The 24545-nt window shown below is 44.3% G+C and overlaps 3 protein-coding genes across 3 annotated transcripts; all 3 read left to right on the top strand.

Annotated features, from left to right (window-relative positions):
* Positions 1-14321: 14321 nt before the first annotated feature.
* Positions 14322-17803, top strand: LOC6593403 (zinc finger protein 585A). Its single transcript, XM_002018821.2, has 2 exons — positions 14322-15664; positions 16942-17803. The coding sequence occupies exons 1-2, from the start codon at positions 14645-14647 to the stop codon at positions 17743-17745; spliced, it is 1824 nt and encodes a 607-aa protein (XP_002018857.2). The 5' UTR covers positions 14322-14644; the 3' UTR covers positions 17746-17803.
* A 416-nt stretch (positions 17804-18219) lies between these two features.
* LOC6593404 (V-type proton ATPase 16 kDa proteolipid subunit) lies at positions 18220-18918 on the top strand. Its single transcript, XM_002018822.2, has one exon. The coding sequence runs from the start codon at positions 18313-18315 to the stop codon at positions 18742-18744; it is 432 nt and encodes a 143-aa protein (XP_002018858.2). The 5' UTR covers positions 18220-18312; the 3' UTR covers positions 18745-18918.
* An 869-nt stretch (positions 18919-19787) lies between these two features.
* Positions 19788-23922, top strand: LOC6593405 (protein shuttle craft). The gene is made up of 5 exons (XM_002018823.2): positions 19788-20342; positions 20413-21917; positions 21981-23057; positions 23122-23473; positions 23542-23922. The coding sequence occupies exons 1-5, from the start codon at positions 20109-20111 to the stop codon at positions 23641-23643; spliced, it is 3270 nt and encodes a 1089-aa protein (XP_002018859.1). The 5' UTR covers positions 19788-20108; the 3' UTR covers positions 23644-23922.
* Positions 23923-24545: the final 623 nt, after the last annotated feature.

The raw sequence follows: 24545 nt of genomic DNA, 5'->3' as shown, positions 1-24545 counted from the left end.
AATTAATCTAGTACTTAGACGGATCTACACTCAAACAAACACACTGATAAACACAATCCCACTTACACACGAATGATATTTGTAAATATTTGGTAGAATTTAAGCGTAAATTAAATGAAGTTTATAAATAACATTACAGTAATACCCGTAACTGTACGTGCTCTTGTGTTAAACAAAAAAAAAACAAGTTAAAGTAAAGCAATTCATTTGAAAAGAATTTAGATATCGTAGTATTCTTCCATTCGGGTGTTAGCTTGGCTAAATGGGTTTGCGTTTATTGGTGGCATAATTTTAGGAGTGGCTGTAATTTATAAAGAACTGGACTGGATTGGTGACTTCGGAATGCAAGAACTGGAACAGAAAGAGTATTATTGAAATATATTCAGTACAATAATAGTTTTAATAATCTATCTACTTATCTTTTCCAGGAATCTATGAGTATCCCACGGCCTATGGCATAGAAAACAAGAAATCACAACCCAGGCTATACGGTATGTTCTTCAAGCAAAATCACACTGACTCCTAAACATTCTTCCCGATCCCCTTTCTGTTTTGTGGTTGTTTCCCTGACCTCATAGCCCATAAAAATTCCTATGCTTCAACAATCTCCAGCATTGCTTTTAATTGGTACGCGTACTCGTAGCTAAAGAGAACTGTGAAATATGTAAATCCCGTACATGCCACGGACAGAACAGAACAATCGTGTAAATAAACGAAAGGTCAAGGATAATGGATTGCCTGGGGTCAGAGCTCTGGAACTTTTCCAGAATTGATTGCACTTGCACTGGAGTCTCTGTCTGACTGTGGTTTAATCATTACGTTTAAATCTAATAGAGCAGCTCCTTCGATGCCCTCCACTTAACCCCCATTCCTCCCCAGTACTTGATGGGATACAAGTGTTTCAGAGTCTGTGTTTTTTCTTTTTTTTTTTTCAGTTTGTTTTTTGTTTTGCAACAACATTTTTCATTTTGTTTTATAGCCAAGCTTAACGAATGGTGGACACGGGTCAAGTCAGACCTCCACACACACAGTTGGGTCTCTGTCTCGTCACTCCCCGTCCACGTCCACGTCCACGTACGGCGTACGATTATCTCGGACCCCATACCTCGTTCATCGTTCATCGTCATCAACACTTGTCATTGTTGCAGGTGAGCTTTTGCTGTAACTGATTTGAGTTTTTTGATAAAATTTCTGAACCGCGCAGAGCGGAGGGTAGCAGTCGTTGCCCATTTAACCGCTTGACAAACGCACTCCTCACGTACGGCTAATTAACGCGCGTTTTAAGGCCTCGCTCCCGTAATCCTCTGCTCCCAACCTGGCCCCCTCCATCCCTCCCTTCCCCTCCTCTGAGCGGGGGCACGAGTCGCATTACGAGTGCATTATGGCATGGGGCTTTGTGGTGCGGTTGGAACGGTTCTCGTCTTACTAAGTGGTAAATGTTTCATATGACAGATAACGTTGTTGTGGGATGATACATTTTCCTAATAATGTGCATGACTTTTTGGGCGTTTATAATTTTTAGATATTGTAGGGATACTTCAAATTCTAATTATAAATATAGAGTATGGTATAACACGGATATAGTAGATCCTAGTGTCCTTTCGACAGCTTTAAGTTTTTGAAAATTGATTTTAAATGGTAAATTTTTAGAGCTCTCTTAAAACAAAGTGCCTTATCCGTAAAAAAATATCTATAACTCAAACAAAAGATACTTCTTAAAAGCTTCCTACCTCTCATTCGGCTGCAAAATGGCCGACTGGAATGTGCTGCTTAACCGGAAATTGCAGCCGAAACCAAAGACAACGAGACACCAAAATAAATGTCTTGCAATAAACCTCAAAGAAATACATACACAAAAGGCAAAATAAACGAACAAATAAATGAAAAACACCTCAACAAGAGCTTACCAATCAAAATGAACAACTCGAACATAAATCTGCGCAAGAGCCAAACGAAAAAGTAACACCAAAAGCACCAAAAAATAATGAAAAGAGGGAGATACTCGTACGTGTGTGTAGAGGAAACCATAACGAGCTGAAGTTGCTATATGTTGTACTTGTTCGCTAGAGATCGCGAAGGTTGACCGGCGGACGATGATCATGAATCATGGAGATGTTGATGTGTGATGGTGGCGCACCAGCAGCCGCAAACAGACAACGCTTTATGAGTGATATTACCGTAAGATAATGGACCCAACGAACAGAAACCAAAGCCAAAAAAAAAACTTTTGGGGCGTTGTCTGGGACACAGGTTGGTGAAATCTCTGGGGAGTCTGGGGCCTGTGCACCTGACCCGAAAATGTTTCACATTGCGCGAGTTACAGTTAAACGCCATTTTTTCCCTTGAATTTCGGCTTGGTTTCTTGTTGGAAGATCTCTTGTTACGAGCGAGAAAGCCAAGCCAACCTCAAAAAAGGGGAGAGACATGGGATCCCATGGCATCCGACAGTAGCCGACAATTTGTTTGTCTGAAATGGTTGGTCGGGCCATTAATATGTTGTTGGAGAGAGGAGGATGCCCTCGAAAATAAAATGAAACCACAGATAGTCGGCCACGCCTCGAGGGCGCAACGGTAAATGGCCCCAAGATGTTATTTTTTAGCCTGATCTTTTCTCTGTAGTTTAGTTTTTTTTTTTCTGACCCATGGTTTATTCACCTGTTGTCATAGCCAGCCAGCCACTGTGAGCTTAAATTAAAATTTAAATTGCTATAACACTTTGTGGTTGTTGCTGTTTATCTTAATGAAACTTTTTAAATCACTTTTAAGAGTCAGTCGTCGGGGGCTATTAAAGCATACGCTATAGTATACTCGTATATAAAGCTCGCACTCTCTCGGCTCTCTTTGATTTAAATGCATTTAATTTTGAGGCATGTGAAAATTAATTACATTTAATTAGCCATTCCCTACATTCATACGAGCGGAGCGCACTCGTACAAGTTGCCGTTGACGTTGACCGCCTTTAATTGTTTTATAATTTCAATTTTCGTTTATCCAATGCACACAAACCCCTACATTATTGTTGAGTACAAAGACCAGAAACGAATAAAACTGTTTATGCATGGCCCATCCAGTAGCTCTGACTTTATGGCCCCCTCCCAAAAAAAAAGAGTTAGGAGAACGATCGTGAAGTTGCATATGGAAGGTCATACGACTGGATTCTTTAATTGAATTTCAAACGAAATGTACTTGGTGGGTTTCTGGGCTTAACAAAATTAAACGGAAGCCCCGCTCTACTTTGAATCCCTCTCGTAGATCAATCTCCGTGTTGGACAGAAATCAATCTGCGAGTTGGAGTTTATTTGTGCGAGTATTCAACTCAATTAGGGTCAAACTTTAAGGTGCCTTCCCTTCTAAGTAATCAAGACCAAGGAAATCTGCTTTCAAAAGAATCTAAAACCGAACAGCCAAGAGATACAAATGGGTATTTAAGCAATTGGGAACAAGCCATTGCCATTATATTTGGTTGAGGCGCACAGCGTTCGAATGGGATCCCAAGAGTAGCACACCCAAACCCCTGGCTATTTTATATAACAGGAAAATATATGCCTGATTATACCAATACTTCATAATTTAGAACACAGATGTATGCACCTTTCATTACCCAAACTTCTTGGTGGAACTAATCGAAGTTTTTCTCATATGATTATGATTATTACTTCGCACCCGTTTTCGTTCTAGGTACCTCATATTCGTTTCGTTAGGAGCACATTTTTCTGTTTATTCCACCATAAACATATCTCACATTTGTCACTTGCCATTAAGAATATAATGGGGATTCTATTCTTTACGTAAATGTGTCCCATGTGACGCACACAGAGTTCTCGCCCCAGAGGTTAATGTCTATCATCTGGCTGGAAGCACTTCGACGTCTGTCAACCAGCAGAAACTACTTTTTGTGCTCGAACACACACAAAATGGAACTTGTTTGAATACGAAAAAAAAAGCACAAAGAATGCTTTTATGTGCAATTAAAGTAAATTTAATTAAACAGCAAAACTGAGAAAACGGCAAACGGTGAACAGTGGGCAGCGCAGTGCAAGTCAAGACCTGCTGCCGCCCCATAGAATCCAGAGAGATCTCTCATCTAGTGACAATTTATGGCACAGTTTGGCATTCGTATAACCAAAACGTGGTACGGAGCGAAGGAGTTGGGGGCACGGGCACTGGGAGATCGCTAAGATCGCGCAGATCTCTTCATTGTGGCACGTTGAAGACTGTCAACAATTTTGATGAAAATAATTGGCCCAGCAGCAGCAGCAGCAGCAGCGGCAGCAGCTGTGGGCGACGACGGCGCTCGTTCCCAATTACGGGACTGGGGGCGATAAAATGCGTACGTGTTCATAAATATTGTCAATTAGCGAAGGACCCAGCAGCCCAGCAGCTCAGCATCGATGAGCAAAAGAGCAGAACGAACCGATCGACCCAAGCAAAGCTGGGAGATTGAAAGCTAATTGCAACTGCAACTGCAGCATCGAGTGGAAACAAGTTACGCAACAATCATCAATGGGGATTGAGTTACATTTACGATCTGTCTGTCTGTCTGTCTGTGTGTCTGTCTGTCGGTAGCGTCTCCTCAATGCAATGCCATGCCTCCTCGCGGCGGCTGGTTTGATTGATCAAACGGTGACAATATGGCACTTACGGGTGCAATCAAAAGGAGGATGGATCGGTTCCCAAACTCCCTCTTTGACCGTACTCCGCCTACCCGCCTACTCGCCTACCCCAATCATTATTTTATAAAGCGTGCTGACTGCATAGCAAAGCGTTGCCATTGCCTGAATGCCGCTTGATTAGCTCCCAGCTTCCCAGCTACAGCTACAGTTTCAGCTTCAGCTCCATCTCTGACTTCACATTGGAGTTTTGCCGATGAGGAAGCTAGTAGTAGCAGCTAGTACTAGTACTTATTGATGTGCGCCTCTGGTTCCAAGCAATTCACATTCCTCCCTCTGGGCATTTTCGATCTCAGCAGTTAATCCTTTAGTTAATTAAATTAATTAAATGTTCCAATTGCTGCTTGGGGGATTTGAGTGATGATGCATCAGTGAATTATTGACAGGTTTAGTGCATAAAATTGAATGGCATGGTTGTGAATGGCTGGTGGTAGTATCTTTCAAAGGATGGTTGCTGCTGGCTGCATGAAAGAGTGAAAGTTTAGTTAAGGTTCACGCCAAGTATAGAATAAAAAGGTGGTCAATGGTAGCTTTAAATGATGGTGGATTGTAAAAGACTATAGGTATGTTTAACCTCCGATAGTAAAACCTCTACTGGATATCACGTTCTAAGCTCTTCTCTGTTGACAGAGGTTTTTTATGGAGGGTGCTGCAATAGCACTTTCGAAGCATTTTTGTCTTCACATAACTCCAAACGTCTTTGAAATATTCTTGGTATTCTGCACGTTTACCCATCTTCACCGCATCTCGAAAGCCATTATATTGACACAACCTCTTACGACCATGGCGTCATTCTCAAATACCCCTTTGCAAGAAGTGCCATCCATCAAAAGTTTCGCTTTTCGAAGCGAAGAAAGTGTTTGGCCATAAATGCACTTCACTTCATTTCACCCCACATTGATGGCACCTTTAGTTCCGGCTACTCAGGCGGCAAAAACGTATTAAATAACTAAGTCAAATAACAGAATCATAAACAGAAACCCCCGGAAAATAAAACTGGGTGTTAATCAGTTATACGTCACTGGAAATTCGAGACCCGAGACTCGATAACAGGGCGCCCACAAAAGCCTCGATCGATGGACAATAGGCCGGCTTTGTCCACAAACAGACCATGGATTTGTCTCGAGAAACGGTAGCTTCTCGATCAAATGAAATATTGCTACACAATATTCGAATATTCGTTGTGTCTCCAACATTTGTTTACCATTTTTACCATTTTTGTTTTAGTGTTTTTATGATGACGCTAATGAAAACGTCGATTGCATTGTTCGTTGAGGCTGTAAAACATGAATAAATAAATTTGAGACTCGTGACATTTGTAAAATGTTTTAGCGACTCAATAAACCCAATTTCACAGTCACTAGTGCCGAGTGCCAAACAGAGACCACCATCGTCACTATGCTCTGAACTGAACTGATCTGATCCATTTGTGTTCGAAATGATAATTGTCGGCTAATTGCGCCAAAGGCTCGGCAATCGAAGACGACAGCCCCCAGGACGGTGTCTTGGCGGTTGTCTGGTTGGGTTTTTATTGCGGCTTTTTGTCGGTTCCGCATTTTTTGAGGCAGGCGCCCGCTGATTGACGGCGAAAATGTAACCGTCACAGGTTACATATGAGAAGTGAGAGAGACAGACAGGCAGTGACAGAGACAGGGCAGACAGGCAGACAGTGTCACAGTGGGACAGAAACAGGCTGGGCAGCTCCTCCGGATGTGAAGCCGTGAGGATGTTGACGTTTAACTGTGTCGCTAATTGGGCGATTTTATTTTTTGTTTCCCCTCGATCTGTCCATCCATCCATCTATCCATCCACTCAGGCTTCCCAACTCCCTCCCAACCCTTTTGACAAATGACAATCAGCTAAGAGATATTGTCGTCTGATGGACAGAAGTCTGTCTGACTTCCTTTCCTCTAGCGGTTAGCTGTAAAAGAAACTCTGGAAAAACGGTTCAATAGGAATTTAGGTCGGCATTAAACAGCACAAATTAATGTCGAAATGTATTAACCTCTCATAGCAATGGCTATTTTATCTCATTAAAATTCTTCATTAGGAAAATCATTGATATTGGATTCAAGGTGGTCAGGGGTTTCCTTTAGTCTCAATAGATAGCTGATAGTTAATACCAGATATCAAATATTCAGACTATAATATTCCAATGTCTGAAATCCAATCCATGTCCCGATCTAGACCAACTCCCCCAAAGATCCCTGCCATTCACTTCTCTCAACCGCTTGTGCAACGCTTAAGGAACTTCATTAAAGCATTTTAAGACAAATAGTCAACTAAATGATTTCCACAAATAACAAAAAGCTAAAAACCTTTTCCTTTCATTAAGCTAAAGACTCCTTTGGGCTCCAGCTCTCCTCTAGTCTGATTGACATGAAAATGCTTAAAGTTTACCTTAAAACAATGATAGAAATGTGGCCTGGCCGCCTTCGGAGCTGGGGTCCATAACCCAGAGCTGGCCGGAGAGCACCTGCTGTGCTCTGCTTCGTTACACAAAATCTCGACTTCTGGGTAAAACATTTTTTAATAAATATTATAAAATGGGAGCTGCGACAAACTGAAGAAAAAACGCCAAGCAACAAAAATAGTTTACAAGAAAAACAATTAAACAAAAAAAAGAGAAAAAAAAACTAAACAAAGAAACGCAGCTAAAGACCCTAAAAAATGTCAACTGTTTGTGCCGCTGTCCGCCTTGGAAGCTGCCTGTCACTGGAGTGGAGGCTCCTCTGGCGGTGACTCTGATTCCAAGTTTGAATCAAAAGCCTCCCCAACCATTCCATCCAGCTAACCATAGGCTACACAGACCGAAACACAGACTCCAGAGTGCCTGACGGCGGTCCAGGCCTGTCATAAAACAATTAAGTTTAATTTTGTCACCGTGCCCGAGGTACCCCAGGCCCCAAGCGGTGTCCCAAGTAGCACCCATAGCAGCCAGTAGCAACAGCATCAGTCCGTATCCCCGTCTCTGAGCAATTAACGCATGTTTCATAGTGGTTATTGTCGTTGCTGCTTAGGTAATTGTCCACCTGTTGCCGCCTTTTGTGACAGGAGATGACAATGGATGGACGGACGGACGACACAGACAAAAGAGGCCCATAAATGCCGTGCTCTGGATGCACCAATGTTTTCCATATCAAATGAAAATAAACTATTGGATTTTACATTTCTTAAAAGTCTTTGAGAAGAACACTCTGTTAATATCGTCTTCAAAAAAGGAATCTTTAATTGGAATTCAAGGTATTTTATTTGATTTATCAAAGACGTTATTAAGGGTCTCCACTGACAAGAATAATCATTGAAAATCAAGCTACTTCCTGTCTTAAGATCTAAATGCACTTTAATCTATAATTGTTCATACAACTCCATTGAAGATCTTCCCTCTTAACTAACTAACTCTCAACAAATATGCTTGGTACCTTATTAAAGATCCTTCAATTGGCACCTATTAAGTAGACACTTCCAGTTAATTTTGGTTTGTGCTAACATTTAACATACTACAGACCAAGATTGTTCAGTGCTTCCATTCCCAGGGGAGACGATACACAATAGATCTTAGGTACTAAAGACAGCCTATCTACAGCCGCAACTCCCATCGTGTGGTTTTTATGATCCTTTTTTAGTTGTGTGTTTTTTTCTTTTTATCATTTGTTGATAATAATTATGGTCATTTGTGATAATTGTGGGCTATTGTGTCATGTCGTCTCTCGGAGGAGACTCGGGTCCGACTTGAGGTTTATTTCTTTGTATTTTCCACCTATTTTTTATGCTTCTGTCTTTACTCGCACTTTAGTAATAATTGTCATTAAGATAATTAGCTACTTGGTATGTGGCTTGGCCGTCGGCCGGCTGTAGTTTTCAGTTTATTAAATGAAAAGCTATGACAAAACACGGACCAGCAACGCTCCACGGATTTACGATGCCAGATTAGACAGCGTTTAGGCTGAGAAAAAGTGAAAATCCTTTTCGGAAAATGTCGTTAAAAGGTGACCGACCACCAACCTACCGCCGTTTACCCATGGATCGTTAAAAAAAGAAAGGCCCAACGAACTTTGTGAATGAAAATACTTGTCTTTAATTGTGTGAAAATTGAGGGGATCGCATCGCTCACATCAGTCACTCTCGATAATACTGAGAATTGCCAAAATGGAGACTACAAAGACTTCCTGATGGATGGCAATTCGAAAGCAATAAATCGCCTTTGAAATGCTCGTTCATCTTATCGCGATGGAGTGACCGCCACCCAAATAGTTTCCACAAAGAACTCTCATAATTAAATTATGCAAATTTCGCACTCTCCGTTCGTCGGCCTCATCAAAGCCTCCACACCACCATAAGCCACCAAATCAAGTAAAGTCAAGTCAGGCTTATTTTTTGGCTAGTGGATCACTGCTTTTGGGCGTTTCCCCCTTCGTGGGGGGGGGGGGGGGGGGGGGAGAGAATGGGAGGGGGAGAGCGAGAGACTTGTTAACCTGTCACATCGTTAAAGTTTTGATTGATTTTGCTCAGGAAGCCAAAAACATCTGGGCAGTCGCCGCCCCAAGATCTTAATGAGAGAATAATGTAGCGCATTTAAATGTGTGGCTGCGACCATTAAAGCTTGCCGCGAAAAAATGTTTGCTTGTGGTGTTAGGTTGTTTAAACAGAGAGCATACACTGAGGGAAATTGGAATAGGGAAATGTTTTACTTCAAGAAGGGAGTGGTCGTTTAAGGCGAAAAAAGAGCCTGTGAAATTAATTTAAAATAATCAGGATAAAATTGTTTCGAGATCTATTTAGACACATACAATTCTAGATATACATAATAAATATGTGCGGTTCCTGTAAAATATTTGTACAAAATTGATCTCTTATACTATACCTAGTGCCTCGACTCAGAGCTAGGTATTTGGGAGCTCGTTTCCTGCTTCACACCCATTTCTCTAACCAATTTTCTCCAAGTGTTTCCTAGCTCTTTTATCTATTCACAAATTTGTAGTTAATCGCTCATTTTCTAACACACAACCAACAAAAGCAACAGCCCAAGCCACAGACGACAGTGGACAACCCGATTGCGTTGGCGACAACTTTGCATACCCCTTGGATCTCGGTTGTGTTTCTTCGTAGATTTATTACAATGCTCCACACAATTTCTCAATAAGCAGATCAGCTCGATGGACATCTCGCTTCCACTGGACAGTCGATGAATAGCGGTATCTCTATCGCACACCCTCAGCGATTCCAATGAAATGTGTTTTCGAATAAAAATGGTCCATGCGATGCGATCGAATTTAAATTGAAAAATTTGATTTTAATTCCTGCATGTGAAATGTGTTTTCATTAACATAATTAACGTCGAATTAAATGTTTAGTTCTCTCGGCCTGTCTGTTTGTCTGTCTCTGTGGACTCTCTTTCTCAGTCTACTTGTTGGGATTTCATTTGAATTGTTGTAAAAATAAAATAAATTACATTTTACAGCAAAGAAAGTTCTCTTAAAATGGGTCTTTCCAAGACGTTTGACAGCTATCCGTCAGTCCATTAAATTTGGGTTTCGTGTTGTTTGTGTGAAGAGGAGTATTACTCTTTTTTTAGGATTCATTAAAAGTCAAACGATCTCCGGCGTGTTTGTTTCTACACTGTTTTTGGAGTCCAGTCCCACTACTATCTGGGGGGTCTGTGGGGGGGACTTGAGAGTGGTGGCTCTTGATTTATGCTTGTGGCTCATTTATATTGAAATTTGATATATTCGAGCACACGCGGTTCATTTTGCAAACGCCGCTCCGCTCCGCGTCTTTTTGTTGTATTTTATATCCGAATTAATTGAAATGATTGTGATCTACAACATCGCCTGGCCATACTCCACAGATACATAAAAGTATATATGTATGTATGTACCTTTGTATCTGTATATAGGCGTGCATATATAATTTATGAATATCGCTTTGTCCGCTCTCCACTCTCCTTTGTCTTTGTCTCGTTTTCAGCAAACTTTTATTCCAGTCCATATAATTTATATCTGGGCAGACAATAGTATAACACCTCCTAAACGCCTGTTGTTAACAGAGCAGAGGTATCTTTTGGGGCTTTGTTTTATTGCCAAGGCCTGACGGCTACATAAATGTTGTAAGGCGTCTCTCTGAATCGATGGGAAATTCAGCGTGGGCGTCCATTTGGAATTTGCATGGGGATTTGGGAGAGATTTTACGTCTGTGGTTTGAAGTGGAGTTCTTCAAATTGAGCCATTAAGTAGGGCTTAGGATGGAAACTGACATGCAACTGCGAGGGATTGGGTGTCTAGCGATTTAGTGCCTGGAATGAAAGAGAAAGGTTGGGATATTGAGAGATGGAGTGTATAGAACTGTAAAGTGGAACAAATTTAAATTGTAAATTATAGGTATATTTATAGATAGTTTTCCAACTATTTAGGGTTCAAGGAGCGAAAGTTTATAGGTACAAAAATACTGAAAATACCAAAAGTATTAAATCAGAATGAGCGCTGAAACAAAAGAGTTTTTTACGGATACGCCTTGCTTTCCGTCTTTAAGCACTCTATAAGAATATATTTAGCATACATATTAAGGTATTTTTAAAATATATAATTTATTTAGATTATTGAACCCTCTATATTTAATGAATCTTGCCTCTACAGATTATATATCTCTCTGTGTTTCAAATTCCACTTAAAGACACCAACACCACCCATGCCAAAATCTTTGCCTCACTTTATTTCAACCTTGAGCAATCCGAAACCCCAAAAAGAGCGCTTAATCTTTGTGCTAAAGTCTCTCTGGACCCCCATGACACACACAATAAACTTTGCAAATCAACACATTTGTCAAGCTACACATAACACAACGCACAAAAGAGGGTCCAAAGACCCAAGACTACGGACCAACCTAAAACCGAAACCGGGATCCGACCGACTAAGGCAATTAAACGGAATCCGAAAGGAGAACAACCAAATCAGTGGGGAAGAAGTGGGGAGTGGGGGCAGCAAAGATGATCACCCGCTGACAGAAAATCACTTGGCAACGCGGCTGATCATTAACCGATAACACATGACATTAAAGAGGTTCGGTTCACAAAGAAGTTTTAAACGCACACAAAATAAGATAAATACCGACCACCCCAAGAGGAGGCACCGAACGAACCAAAGGAGTGAGGAGTCTCTGAACCCGCCAGAACGAGCGGAAAATTAATAGTGTGAACAAAGAAGAAGAACAGGGAGGAAGAGGCAGAGGCAGATCGCCAGATCAGAAGAGAGAGAGAGAGCGAGAAGTAAGGTACATCTGAACATCTGAGATAGGTATCAGCTTACATTGGAGCCAGGCAGGCCCCAAGCCTAAGACGACGACGGCGACAAGGAGTTGGAAATTTGTCAAAATGTCAACGGGTGAAACAGTTTTTGAACAGTTGAAACGGTTGGCACTGGCTCCAAATCGGGGAGGGGAAGGAACGACGGGAATGCCTTGGGATGCCACAAGATGGGGCAACCACGTAGCTTTTGTAAAACAAACCATTAGCAGCTAATAAACATTAGTCATGCGACAAAACGAACTCTCAGAGAGTCGCTGGGAGCTGGGAGCTCTCTATAGGAAGATCAGTGCTCTCGATGATTTAGTGAGTGTAATTAAAACTTAAAGTTTCCTTCGCTTCGTTTATATGTAAATGATCTTGCGGAATTCCACGAAGAGCAAACCGACCCGAAAACGAATAAGAAAAAAGAGTTTTTCAACTAAGGTTGAACAAGTTTTTGGTGTCTTTTGGTGTTCTCCTCTGGGGTTCATATATTTATACTCGTATAATTATAATGAATGGCCTGCTTAATCGAAATTTATGCGTATCGAGGGGTTAACCTAACCATAACAGCGCGTGTTGACAGTCCGAGTACTATCAATCTCTTGGGTCATGATCGGTAGTCTGCTTGCCACTGTTCTGGCTTGTCGTTGGGGGGCTCGGTTCTCTCCTGATAATATCTTTTTGTAAGTGATCGCCGACAAATCGTGTACAAGATTATACCGGCTAGAACATTAGAAACTCGATTCAGTAATTGGCAATTAAGCGTAGAATCCTTCTGAGTCACAGCCACTCCAAAACCGAAACCATTCCATGTAGCTGTAAATGTATACCACTTCATTTGTTTCGGGTTCGGTTCATTCGCTTCCTTGAAGATCTCTCTCCCCAGAGCTCTGGGCTGTTTGTATGTGTCACCATCTCATCTTTGCGAATCCTCGAAGTCGGATCCGCTCCTTGGTTTTCTTTCCCCACTGCACTGCACTGCACTCCCTTGTTATTTATGGGATTTCCATCCAGGCACAAATCACCCTGAGCATTTTGTTTTGCACATTTTTATGGTCGCTACTGATGCTATGCATGACCATCGAATCGCAAGGAATCCTGTTGGTCTGGAACCGGATTTGATGGAGAGGCGGCTTATAGGCGAGAGTTTATAGGAAGTTGGTCTAGTTTGTGGGTGTTCGAGTCTGATGAGAAATGGGTGGCAAGTCGGTACGGAAGGTGTACGAGTATTATTAATTTGATAGACGAGGCAACATTGTGTGAAGCGAAAGTGAAGAGCATTCTTGGGGTATATCAGTATCTTAGAAAAATTTACATGGCATATGATGTTTTGAAATCAATTAAGAGAAATACCATTTCTTAGATTATCCTAGTATTTGGCTGAGTGTTAAGAAGTTCTTTGAGCCTTTGCTCAACCCTATTCCCCTTTCAACTTTTGTGGCAGGTGTATTACCATCAAGGACCATGTCAATGTTCGCCATATATCTTAAGATCTGATGATAGTCATACAAGGACATAGTTCACAGCTGCTACAAATATTTAATAACTCGACTAGCCATCGTCTAGCTCGTTTAGGATAATTTATAGGGTACGTACTGGATACCCTTTTGAAGGTTTGAGGTCGAGAAATGAAGACATGCGATTGCACAGATATTTACCATGGTATTTGCTGTTTCAGCATACCTTTATCGATTTTGTATCTCCACTTATTCCATTCCACTTGACTCCACTAACTAGTTATAGTTGTACCTGTCGTTATTCTGTGAGTAAAACTATGACTATTTAACTTTTTATGACTTTCTCATCCTACTCCAAACCTCAACAGTAGCTCCTTTACATATTACTCCACCGAATCCCCGCATTCCAACTGATTATGTCATCTAGCCTGCAGTCCCAGCTCCTTCCCACACTCTTGAAGGCACACACGACTGTCCGAGGCACCTCACCCTCTTCCAGCGTCCCAGAAAGAGGGAGAAAGAGAGATGATCGCACCGAATGCGAATGCTCATAACCGTAAGATTCACACATGCCTTTTGGGATGGAGGAAGAGGCAGTCGAGGATGTGGATGTGGATGTGGATGTGGCTGTGGATGAGGAACAAGAGAAATACATTTTGAAAATTTAACGATGCGCACATTTTATTACCGCAATTAATTACAAAAACAACGCGGCCAAAAAGAAATCTTAGTCACTTTATCTGCGATGCCAGCAGGGATGATCCCACAGAGAAAAAGAAAGACAGAATAGCAGAGAGAGAGAGAGAGAGAACTCTAGAGGGAACAAGAACAGAGGAAAGAGAGACAGAGCGATCGTAGGGCAGCGATAAGCCTTATGATAGATGTGACTAGTAAAATGCTACTACCAAATGGTTCTGGAGATTGCAGCGCTCTCGTAATTGGAGGCGCGACAGTTTGTCTCAGCAGTCAAACTTGGTTAATTGGAGAGCCAGAGCCCCAGAGAGAGAGACCCAGAGCGAGGCCTGGTTGGAAAACCTGTTTCTCGACCAATTAAACGCCAGAGAGCCAGAGGCTGGCGGAGAGAGACAGAGCCTTGTGTTTAGACCTGGCCCAGAGACGTTGAGGTCTGCTGTTGGCGCTGATCCCAAGACATTTCGTGTTCCGACGCGCACCGCGACAGTTCCCACTCTGGAGCGACTTTTCCCAGTCCAGTAACCGGAGCGATCCCGAAGTCTATGAGCGAATCTGTAGTGCGGAGCAGGAGAATGGGTTTCAAGCACGCCATGTTGCAGCGCAGTTACGAGATGTCGCCCTCGCCAGCGCGCACTTCACCCACAAATGCCAACAGCACCCCCAGCAGCTCCACCAATAGCACCACAAATGAGTGTCCCCCAGCGGTGGCCCAGGCTCCGGCCCAAGTAACGGACTTTAGCATCAGTCGGATATTGGGCAAGGAGAGGAGATCATCTCCGACAGATGCCACAGCCAACATTCTCGATCTCTCCAAAAGTGGAAGCACCAGCCACAGCAGCCCGGCCCAAGGAGCCCCCCAAGTCCCACCCACGATTGCAGCCTCTCCTCCATATATGGGCTACTCCATGCTGCCTCCGGATCTGGTGGCTATGGCGAATGCCACCAAATTCTATGCCCAGTTCTTTCCACATTTGCTGCCCGCCTATGCCGCTGCAGCGGCGGCTGCCGGCCTCAGCACTCCACCCACGTCACCCTACCAGCAACAGCAGCAGCTGCAGCAGCACCATCATCAACAGCAGAAGCGATACTTTGCACCCTATGTGATCAATGGACAGGCCCCACAGCAGCAGCAACATCCCAATCTAATCCGTCCAAAAGCCACAGCCACCGCCTGCACACGTCCGGACTGCCTCGAATGCCTGGACTACTACCAAAAGATACAGGCAGGCTACAAGTCCACGCCTCTGATATCGCCCGCTGCCTCGTCCGTGAGCAGTTCGAGTAGCTCCGCCATGCGACCAGTTAGGGATCTGGTCAACAGCACCAACATCTCGCTGACCACCGTCACCAATTTCAGTATGAACACGGCCCAAACAGCCGCCGGACTGATGCCAAAGATGGATGGACTACTGCCCAATGCCGTCGGCATGGGAAGCAACATCAGCTCCAGCCGCAGCAGCTCAATCAATCCCATCAATCCATATAATCCCACTGCCGCCGAGGAGATCAGTTATAAGTGCAGGATATGCGAGAAGGTCTTTGGATGCTCCGAGACTCTACAGGTGAGTTTCGAGAAATGAGAAGGGATACAATTTTTACAAGGAACTGTAAAGAGAACTAATAGATATAAAACTGACTCAGAACTAAATGCTAGGATGGAAGTCCTTGTGGTTAGACTTTTCATTTGAGTTTTTGATTACGAGCAGCTTAGGAATTTTAGAGGATTTTTAAGAGGCCTTCAACCCAGAATCTTTAAATAAAAACTAAGTGAAGAATTTAAAAGTGTTTCACAAACAATTCTTTATGTTTAAAAATGTAAAAACTGATACAAAATGGCTGTTCCAATAATCCAAATATCGGAAAAATCTTCATGAGATGTGTTCTGTTTCGAAAATCTTGGCTATTTTTGTTTTTCTAAATTCTTGCTTTAATATAACATATTAAAGAACACAAACTTTTTATCATTCCTAACAAGTTTTCAAACCACTGAAGCCTTCAAACAGATTAGAGAAAATCAAAACCCGCTGAACCATCTTAGGTTTTGGTGATCATAAACTTGAGAGATTCCTTTGAAATATGGGTATAATATTTAATCAGTATATATTTCCTGACACCTATAAGGTTTTGGTGAACTTAAACTTGAGAAATTCCTTTGAAATATGAAATATAATATTTATTCAATAGTATAGGTATCCATCTGCAAATAGCCATCCTATGTACGAATCTACAATTCTTGCGGATATATTTTTGTACAGTAATTCAACTCCAATTTGATTAAATATACCATCATGTTGTTAAAGACTTGTCTGGCAATAAACCCCCCTACAAGATCATTATAAGATTCAATCAAAAGCTACAAAATCTGTATCGCCTGAACAGCAATAACCTTTCGTATGGCCATAACTCAAATAAGATATTGTTCACCCAATCCTAACTCTTAAAAGATCCTCCAAAAACAAGTTTCTCCACAAACTAAAAGATCAGCAAAACAGGGCGGGGCTTCGGCCAGTTAAGAGGAGGGGGCGGAGTCAACGAACCAAAAGAAAGGGAGAGAAAAGATAAGACGAGAGAGAAGAAAAGAGCAGAGCAGAGGGAAGAGAAGAGAGCCGATCGGCTGCCTTATGCAAATCTCGATAAGGCCAACACGAAATGGTCAAAATGGAGGCAGCCCGAAAACAGAAGCGAACAAAGCGAGAACTGGTTTTACGCATGGGTGCAGGGCAGATACAGATACATTAGAAACAGCAAGAGAGAGAGGGAGACAAGCAGTCTACGAAAGAGATAACGAGACCCCTACAAAATGGCCAAAAACATTGAACGATATTTCTCTCCCTTTCAGGCGCACGAGAAGACACACAAATCGCCACGTTACGAGTGCTCCGATTGCGGCAAGGGCTTCTCCCAGCTGCGGAATTACAAGTACCACCTGTCCGTACATCGCGGCACCAAGGAGTTTGCGGCCGAGTGCCCCGAATGTGGCAAGACCTTCAACGACAAGGGCTACCTCAGCAGTCACATGAAGATCCATCGGAATCGGAAGGAGTACGAGTGCCCCTACTGCCCCAAGTCGTTCAACCAGCGTGTCGCCTTCAATATGCATGTACGCATCCATACGGGCGTCAAGCCGCACAAGTGTTCCGAATGTGGCAAGCGTTTCTCTCGGAAGATGCTCCTCAAGCAGCACATGCGCACCCACAGCGGCGAGAAGCCGTATCAGTGTTCTGTTTGCGGCAAGTCCTTTGCCGATCGCAGCAACATGACCCTGCACCATCGTCTACACTCCGGAATCAAGCCATTCAGCTGTCCGCTCTGCCCCAAGGCTTTCACGAAGAAACATCACCTGAAGACGCATCTCAACTACCACACGGGCTGCAAGCCCTACGTCTGTCCGCATCCCAACTGCAATCAGGCCTTCACACAGTCCAGCAATATGCGCACCCATGCCAAGAAGTGTCAGTATCGACCATTGGACTCTACGCCATCGTCATATCCAGTGCCCGGAAAGGCTCAGCCCCAGGGGCAGATGCAGATGCAGGTTCCCACCAGCCTGGCTCTGGCCATGGCGTCAGCTCCAACGTTTGCCATGCCACCACCGCCGCCACCAGCCCAGCAATCCCTGCTAAGCAATCTAAGAACATACTGAGCCGATTAGTAGAAGAAGGTGCAGGATGTATCAACCAAAATTGTAACATATATTACAGTCCCTGTTTTGTTGTTGTTAATATCAGAGATTAATTTCACAAGGAAGTTAGTTCTTGAACCCCTCATAGACTAATCAAAATCTACAAATGGTAGATCCCTCTTAAGCTTTGCTTTATTTAATGTTCTAGTAACCTTAGGAATTTGTTTTTAAGTTTCATTCAAACTAAGCATTCTTATAGAATAATATCAATCTAGATTTTCATTGCCCTTGCCTTTGTGATGTACGTGTGTACGTTCAGTAAAAAAGAACAGATCGAAAGAGAATATTGAAGGAATAATACACTGAAAGAGAGCTTTATTCAAGACTTAATATACAGGTTCGTAGAAGATTAAGAACAAAGATTTATGCCGCATTTAAAAAAAGACTTACTTTAAAGATAGCCACAAAATAATGGCTTCATCAAGTTACAACCTAGGACTACTTCTGGCTCCACTGAAGTTGCACAATAGTCTCGAGACTTGTCGTAACTTGGAGCGGTATCCACCCTATGGGCCATTCTATGGGATAATGGGCGTAGTGTCGGCAATAGTATTGTCCTCGTTTGGGGCTGCCTATGGCACCGCTGTGTCCGGAACGGGCATAGCCGCCACGGCAGTGATGCGTCCCGAGTTGATCATGAAGTCGATCATTCCCGTAGTGATGGCCGGAATTATAGCCATCTATGGACTGGTGGTGGCCGTGCTGATCGCTGGTGTTTTGGATACTAGCAATACGTATTCGCTGGCCAAAGGATACGTCCACCTGGCAGCGGGACTATCCGTAGGAATGACTGGACTGGCCGCCGGATATGCTGTTGGTATTGTTGGCGATGAGGGTGTGCGACACACTGCTCTGCAGCCGCGTCTCTTCGTTGGGATGATTCTAATTTTGATATTCGCTGAGGTACTGGGACTGTATGGACTTATTCTCGGCATCTACATGTATACGGTGGATGTTTAATGCCCCGAAACAAATTTGAAAGTTAATGTTCAAAAAATCTGGCAGCTGTTTACCTACCTGTTTACACACACACATGCGGTGGCAGCCTCATAAATAATTTTCTGCAGTTGAAATTTGGCACAAATTACTCAATAACATTGGCACACTCGATTAAAATGCAAATAAAACATAAAAAAACACATATTTAAGCTGTAAATTATTAATGAAAGTCGCGAAAACGGATCAATAGCATTTCAGTATTTTTGATTTTCGCGCTTCTATTGCAGAAAAACAACTCTGTGCTATTTTTCAGCAGTGTGACAGTTTTTTATCCATAAATCCACTGAAAAAATGTAGGAAAATATCCGATAATTACAAATAACGAACTTTGGAAATGAAGCTCAAATCTCTTTTGCTCAGAGTCACCATCCGCTTCATCGTTTTCAGACAATTAAAACAAAATATATGCAACAATTACTATAAATTGGCGGGCTGAATGACAAAAATACCAGAATTTTGAATTTGTGTATCGATTAGTTGACTATAACCTTTTATCGATTTTATTGACCGAGCAGAACTAGGTTTTTTTGTTTGACTTATTTCGCTAAAACCTCTTTTTACGCAAAATGCAATAAAAGCAAGTATTAAGAATACACCAGTAAAATAGAAAATTGATTCATCAATCGTATAAAATTATGTGGGCATGGCTAAATGTTCGGTATAGCTAGTAATACTCCACGGAATATACAAAATTAAACAATATGGTTTCCAATCCTTGACGGAGAACGATTAACCCATTGTAAGCCAAGGGGGTATTTTAATATTCCAACGAAAATAATAAAAATGAAATCATTTTAGCGCAGTTCAGGTGAAAGATATCGTGGTGTTTTTGAAGTTCAGAGGTAAGATGGCATGGATCTATAAGAAAAATTTACAATCAGTAATATTTGCCGCCATTTACCTCAAGTCGTTGAACTGTTTAAATAGAGGGGGGTTAAGTGGGCTAAGTTCGATTTCTTATCGATATACTTCACCGTCAAGTCGAAATTAACAAATTCCTGCTTTTTTTTATATAAAATAGCAAATTAATCAATTTTGTGCGTGCCAAGTGAGTCAGAGAGGAGTCGACTGCCAGGTAAAATACTCCGCTCACCGTCGGGCAGCGCGGTGACTGTTCTGGCAAAGCTTTTGTGTGCCAATTTCATCATTAACAATTTCGTCATTGCACACGTGTCTGCTAATTTGTGATAGTCCTTCGGGGACGGAGAGAGGCGAGTACCCAAGCATCTCCAGCTTTGTGGTTATTCCCATTGTCCACATTGGACGGGGACAAAAAAGATATATATATTTTGAGCAAGAAAAAACGCGTGAGCGCTGTGGTGGCGATGGATGCCAACAGCAACGGCAACGACGGCGGCAGCAACAACAACTATGTGAGTTTCAATCAGTTCATCATGCAGCACAATCTGGCAGCCAACGCAGGCAGCGCATTACCTTACCATCTCCTGGCTAACAACGCGAATTACACCGTCGGTGGGGGCGGTGGCGCCTTTGGATTAACGCCGTCCTCTTCGGGGAGCACCGCCGCCGGTGGCGACGTTTCAAATAGCTTTGGAAATGTGAGTGCCCTGCTGCGCATCATCCTCCCCTATTTTTGATTGTAATCCGGCTATTCTCTCTCACTATTAGTTCTATCCGCAGCCGTCGGCCGCATTCCCGTCATATCAAAATGGCGATGGTGTCGCCGCTAGCTCGGCGGCATTCAGCAACAGCTACGCGGTTGGAAACATGAACATGGGCGCCTTCTCCAATGTGTACACGCCTTTTGGCAACAATCCGTTTGATTTTAGCGCCTCTAAGCTGCAGGCATCAGCACCAGAATTTGTGCCTAACATGATGAAGCTGACTCTGGAGGAGTCGTCTGGCCTAACGAACGGCAACAGCACTGCCAGCTTTGAAACTGCCATGAGCGAGGGAGTCCAGGCAGCAATACATCGTCCAGATCTACATGGAGCCGCCGAAAATCGAGGAAACGCCTCAGGAGGCGGTCCTAAGCCAAGATCTAATCACAACTATGCCTTGCCCACCGAACGAGATCGTGACAGAGAACGGGAACGCGACAGAGAACGGGATCGCGACAGAGAGCGGGACCGCGACCGCGATCGAGATCGAGAGAGAGACTTTCGGTCTGGCGGCACACGTCAGCAGCGTCGCGGTGACTATCGCGATGATCGCGAAGAGCGTCGCGAGGATCGATACGACCGCAACGACCGTAACGAACGCAAGAAGCCACAGAAGCAACAGCGCTATGACAATCATCGCAGCAATAAGCGGCGCGACGACTGGAATCGCAATCGGGATCGCATCAACGGGTTTCCGAGAGCCGCCGATGACCTAGACACGAGCAATGAAAGCGCTCATCCCTCGCCCGAGAAGCAGCAGCTACAGCAGCAACAGATCTCGCCACGCCGTGCCCCACCGCCGCCAGAAAACGAGAAGCTCTCGCAGAGAGAGAAACTGATTCGAGACATCGAACAGAGGCGATTGGAGTGCCTCGTCTGTGTGGAGACGATCAAGTCACACCATTCGACGTGGTCGTGCCAGAACTGCTACCACGTGATCCATCTGAAGTGCACCATCACCTGGGCGAGTAGCTCCAAGTCGGATGTGGGCTGGCGCTGTCCCGCCTGCCAGAATGTGTTGCAGGATCTGCCACGGGAGTATCTGTGCTTTTGCGGCAAGCTCAAGAATCCGACAGTGTCCCGCAACGAGTTGGCCCACAGCTGCGGAGAGGTTTGCTGCCGCATCGAAGGATGCAGCCATGCGTGCACGCTGCTCTGCCATCCCGGACCCTGTCCGCCGTGCCAGGCGAATGTCGTGAGAAGCTGCGGATGCGGCAGAAGCTCCCAGACGATGCAGTGCGCCATGAAGGAGGAGCTCAAGTGCGGCGAGATTTGCGACAAGGTATTGAACTGCGGTGAGCATCACTGCAAGGAGGAGTGTCACTCGGGCAAGTGCGCCGCCTGCCCGGAGCAAGTGGAGCAGCACTGCCACTGCGGCAAGCAGGATCGGCAGGTGCCATGCACGCGCGAGAGCCTCGACAAGCGCAACTATTCGTGCAAGGAGAGCTGCGGACAGCCCCTGCCCTGCGGCAATCACAAGTGCAAGGATTCTTGTCACGCCGGAAACTGCAGGTGAGATTGTAGAATGCCATGCCCCTAAAAAATAGAGAGTATCTAAAATTTTGTATTTTCTAGACCGTGCAAACTGAGCCCAGAGCAGATAACCAGCTGCCCCTGCGGCAAGATGCCCGTGCCGGCAGCTCAGCGCTCGAGCTGCCTGGATGCCATACCCACCTGCGAGGGTATCTGCTCGCGTACGCTGCGCTGTGGCAAGCCAGCCCATCCGCATCAGTGTGGCAGCAAGTGCCATCTGGGGCAGTGCCCGCCGTGTCAGAAGCAGACGGCTGTGAAGTGCCGATGCGGCCACATGGACCAGATGATCAAGTGTCGCCAGCTGTCCACCCGGGCCGACGATGCCCGCTGCAAGAAGCGCTGCATCAAGAAGCGGAGCTGTGGCAAGCACAAGTGCAATGCCGAGTGCTGCATAGACATCGATCACGCCTGTCCGCTGCCGTGCAACCGTACCCTGAGCTGTGGCAAGCACAAGTGTGACCAGCCCTGTCATCGCGGGAATTGTCCTCCCTGCTACCGCAGCAGCTTCGAGGAGCTCTTCTGCGAGTGTGGAGCCGAGGTCATCTATCCGCCGGTGCCCTGCGGGACGAAGAAGCCGCTGTGCAAGCGTCCGTGCTCGCGCCAGCATCCGTGCGATCATTCACCGCAGCACAATTGCCATTCGGCGGCCACCTGCCCGCCCTGCATGATGTTCACGACGAAGTGGTGCCACGGCAATCACGAACAACGCAAAACCATTCCCTGCTCCCAGGAGAGCTTCAGCTGTGGCCTGTCCTGTGGCAAGCCCCTCCCATGTGGCCGTCACAAATGCATCAAGCCCTGTCACGAGGGGCCCTGTCAATCATCACCAAGCGACATCTGCCGCCAGAGCTGCACCAAACCGCGCACGCTCTGCGGCCACAAGTGTGCGTCTGCCTGCCACGAGGGAGCATGCCCCGAGACACCATGCAAGGAGCTGGTGGATGTGCAGTGCGAGTGCGGCAACCGGAAGCTAAGTCGCAGCTGCCAGGAGCTGGCTCGCGAGCACAGTCGCATCGCCACCGCCCAGCTGGCCTCCTCAATGGCCGAGATGTCGCGCGGCAACTACATGGAACTCAGCGAGATCCTGGCACCGGCCAAGGTCAACAAGTCGAACAGAACGTGAGTATGATCCGTATTTCTGGGGGGAACTACCAGTCACCAAATAAACCTTTCCTTCTTACAGACTGGACTGCAACGACGAGTGTCGTGTGTTGGAACGGAATCGCCGTTTGGCACAGGCCCTACAATCGCGCAATCCGGATACGCAGCAGAAATCTCTAACCAAATATTCAGAGTTTTTGCGTGGTTTTGCCAAACGGAATCAGGCACTGACCAAGAGCGTGTACGAGACATTGACAGATCTGGTGAAGCTTGCCAAGGAGAGCAAGCAGCGGTCGCGCAGTCACTCTTTCCCAACGATGAACCGGGAGAAGAGGCAGATGGTGCACGAATTGTGCGAGATCTTCGGCATTGAGTCGGTGTCGTATGACAAGGAACCGAATCGCAATGTGGTGGCCACGGCACACAAGGAAAGGGTGCGTACACAACAACCGAATTGTGATGTTCAATTAATGCAATAATCATTCTTGTATTATTCTTTCAGTGCTGGCTGCCTGCCACTAGCATTATGGAGGTGTTGGCCCGTGAGTCTGGACAGCGTCGCGTCCCCGTGCCCAGCAACAATGCTTGGGGCCTGAAAAAGTAGCTCTGAATCGGAATCAGGAATCAGGAATAGTTGTGCACTTATACACATTACATTAATCGTTGGCGCTGGATATTATATTATATTGGAATTGGAAAGTGAGTTATTGCATGGATACAGGACGAAGGAAGAAGGAAGCGCTACGAAGACAATACACAACAACCCTTAACTGGAGGATATCCTTTTTCATGAAATATTTTGTATAATGTAAAGCGAGTTAGTTGAACCGTAGCGAAACGCACCGTCTGTTGGAACACTGAATAGAGGAGATATGGACCCCCACGATACGACGATAATTGAAGAGTTGAAAATGCTGTTAACCAACCTGTTGTACGATGAATTTATTTGAAAATGAAAAGAACCTTCTGGCCGCGTTGCTTGATATAAAGAATAACAGATCACAAATGGATAAGAAGGCAAAAACGAAGGTGTTTTAACTACTACTTACACAAATGATATGCGGTTCTAATGAAGAAATACTGGGCACTACGAAAAACACATCGATACAGAATAATTTGGAATCCGAAATCCATTCCACAGAAAATTAACAAAAATTGCACGAAAAATCTTAAAATTTGTATACCGTGTCATACCAATCAGCATTCGACAGTCACCAAGAAAGACTGCTTTCAAAATTGGAAATTTCAAGCAGTGCAAACATTTTCCAAAGCTACCAGAGTACCAGAAAAATGTTGTCACATAACAGACAGCTTCTGTCAGACAATACGGTTTTTTTTTCGAAAATATTGAATTCCAATTAGATTCCACAAGAAATGAGCTGATATACAATAACTTTTGTGATACAACAAATGTACATTCAATATTTAACCATCAAGGATAAAAAATAACACACCCAACACTGACCAATGAAATAGTAAAAACCTCAAGTAGAGAGTAAGTCTTGA

This window comes from Drosophila persimilis, unplaced genomic scaffold (assembly GCF_003286085.1).
Source record: "Drosophila persimilis strain 14011-0111.01,24,50 unplaced genomic scaffold, DperRS2 tig00000124-arrow-pilon, whole genome shotgun sequence".
In the NCBI taxonomy this organism is placed as follows: Eukaryota; Metazoa; Arthropoda; class Insecta; order Diptera; family Drosophilidae; genus Drosophila; species Drosophila persimilis.
The sequence above is the reverse complement of the archived record's forward strand: the minus strand, read 5'-3'. Positions and strand labels throughout refer to the sequence as shown.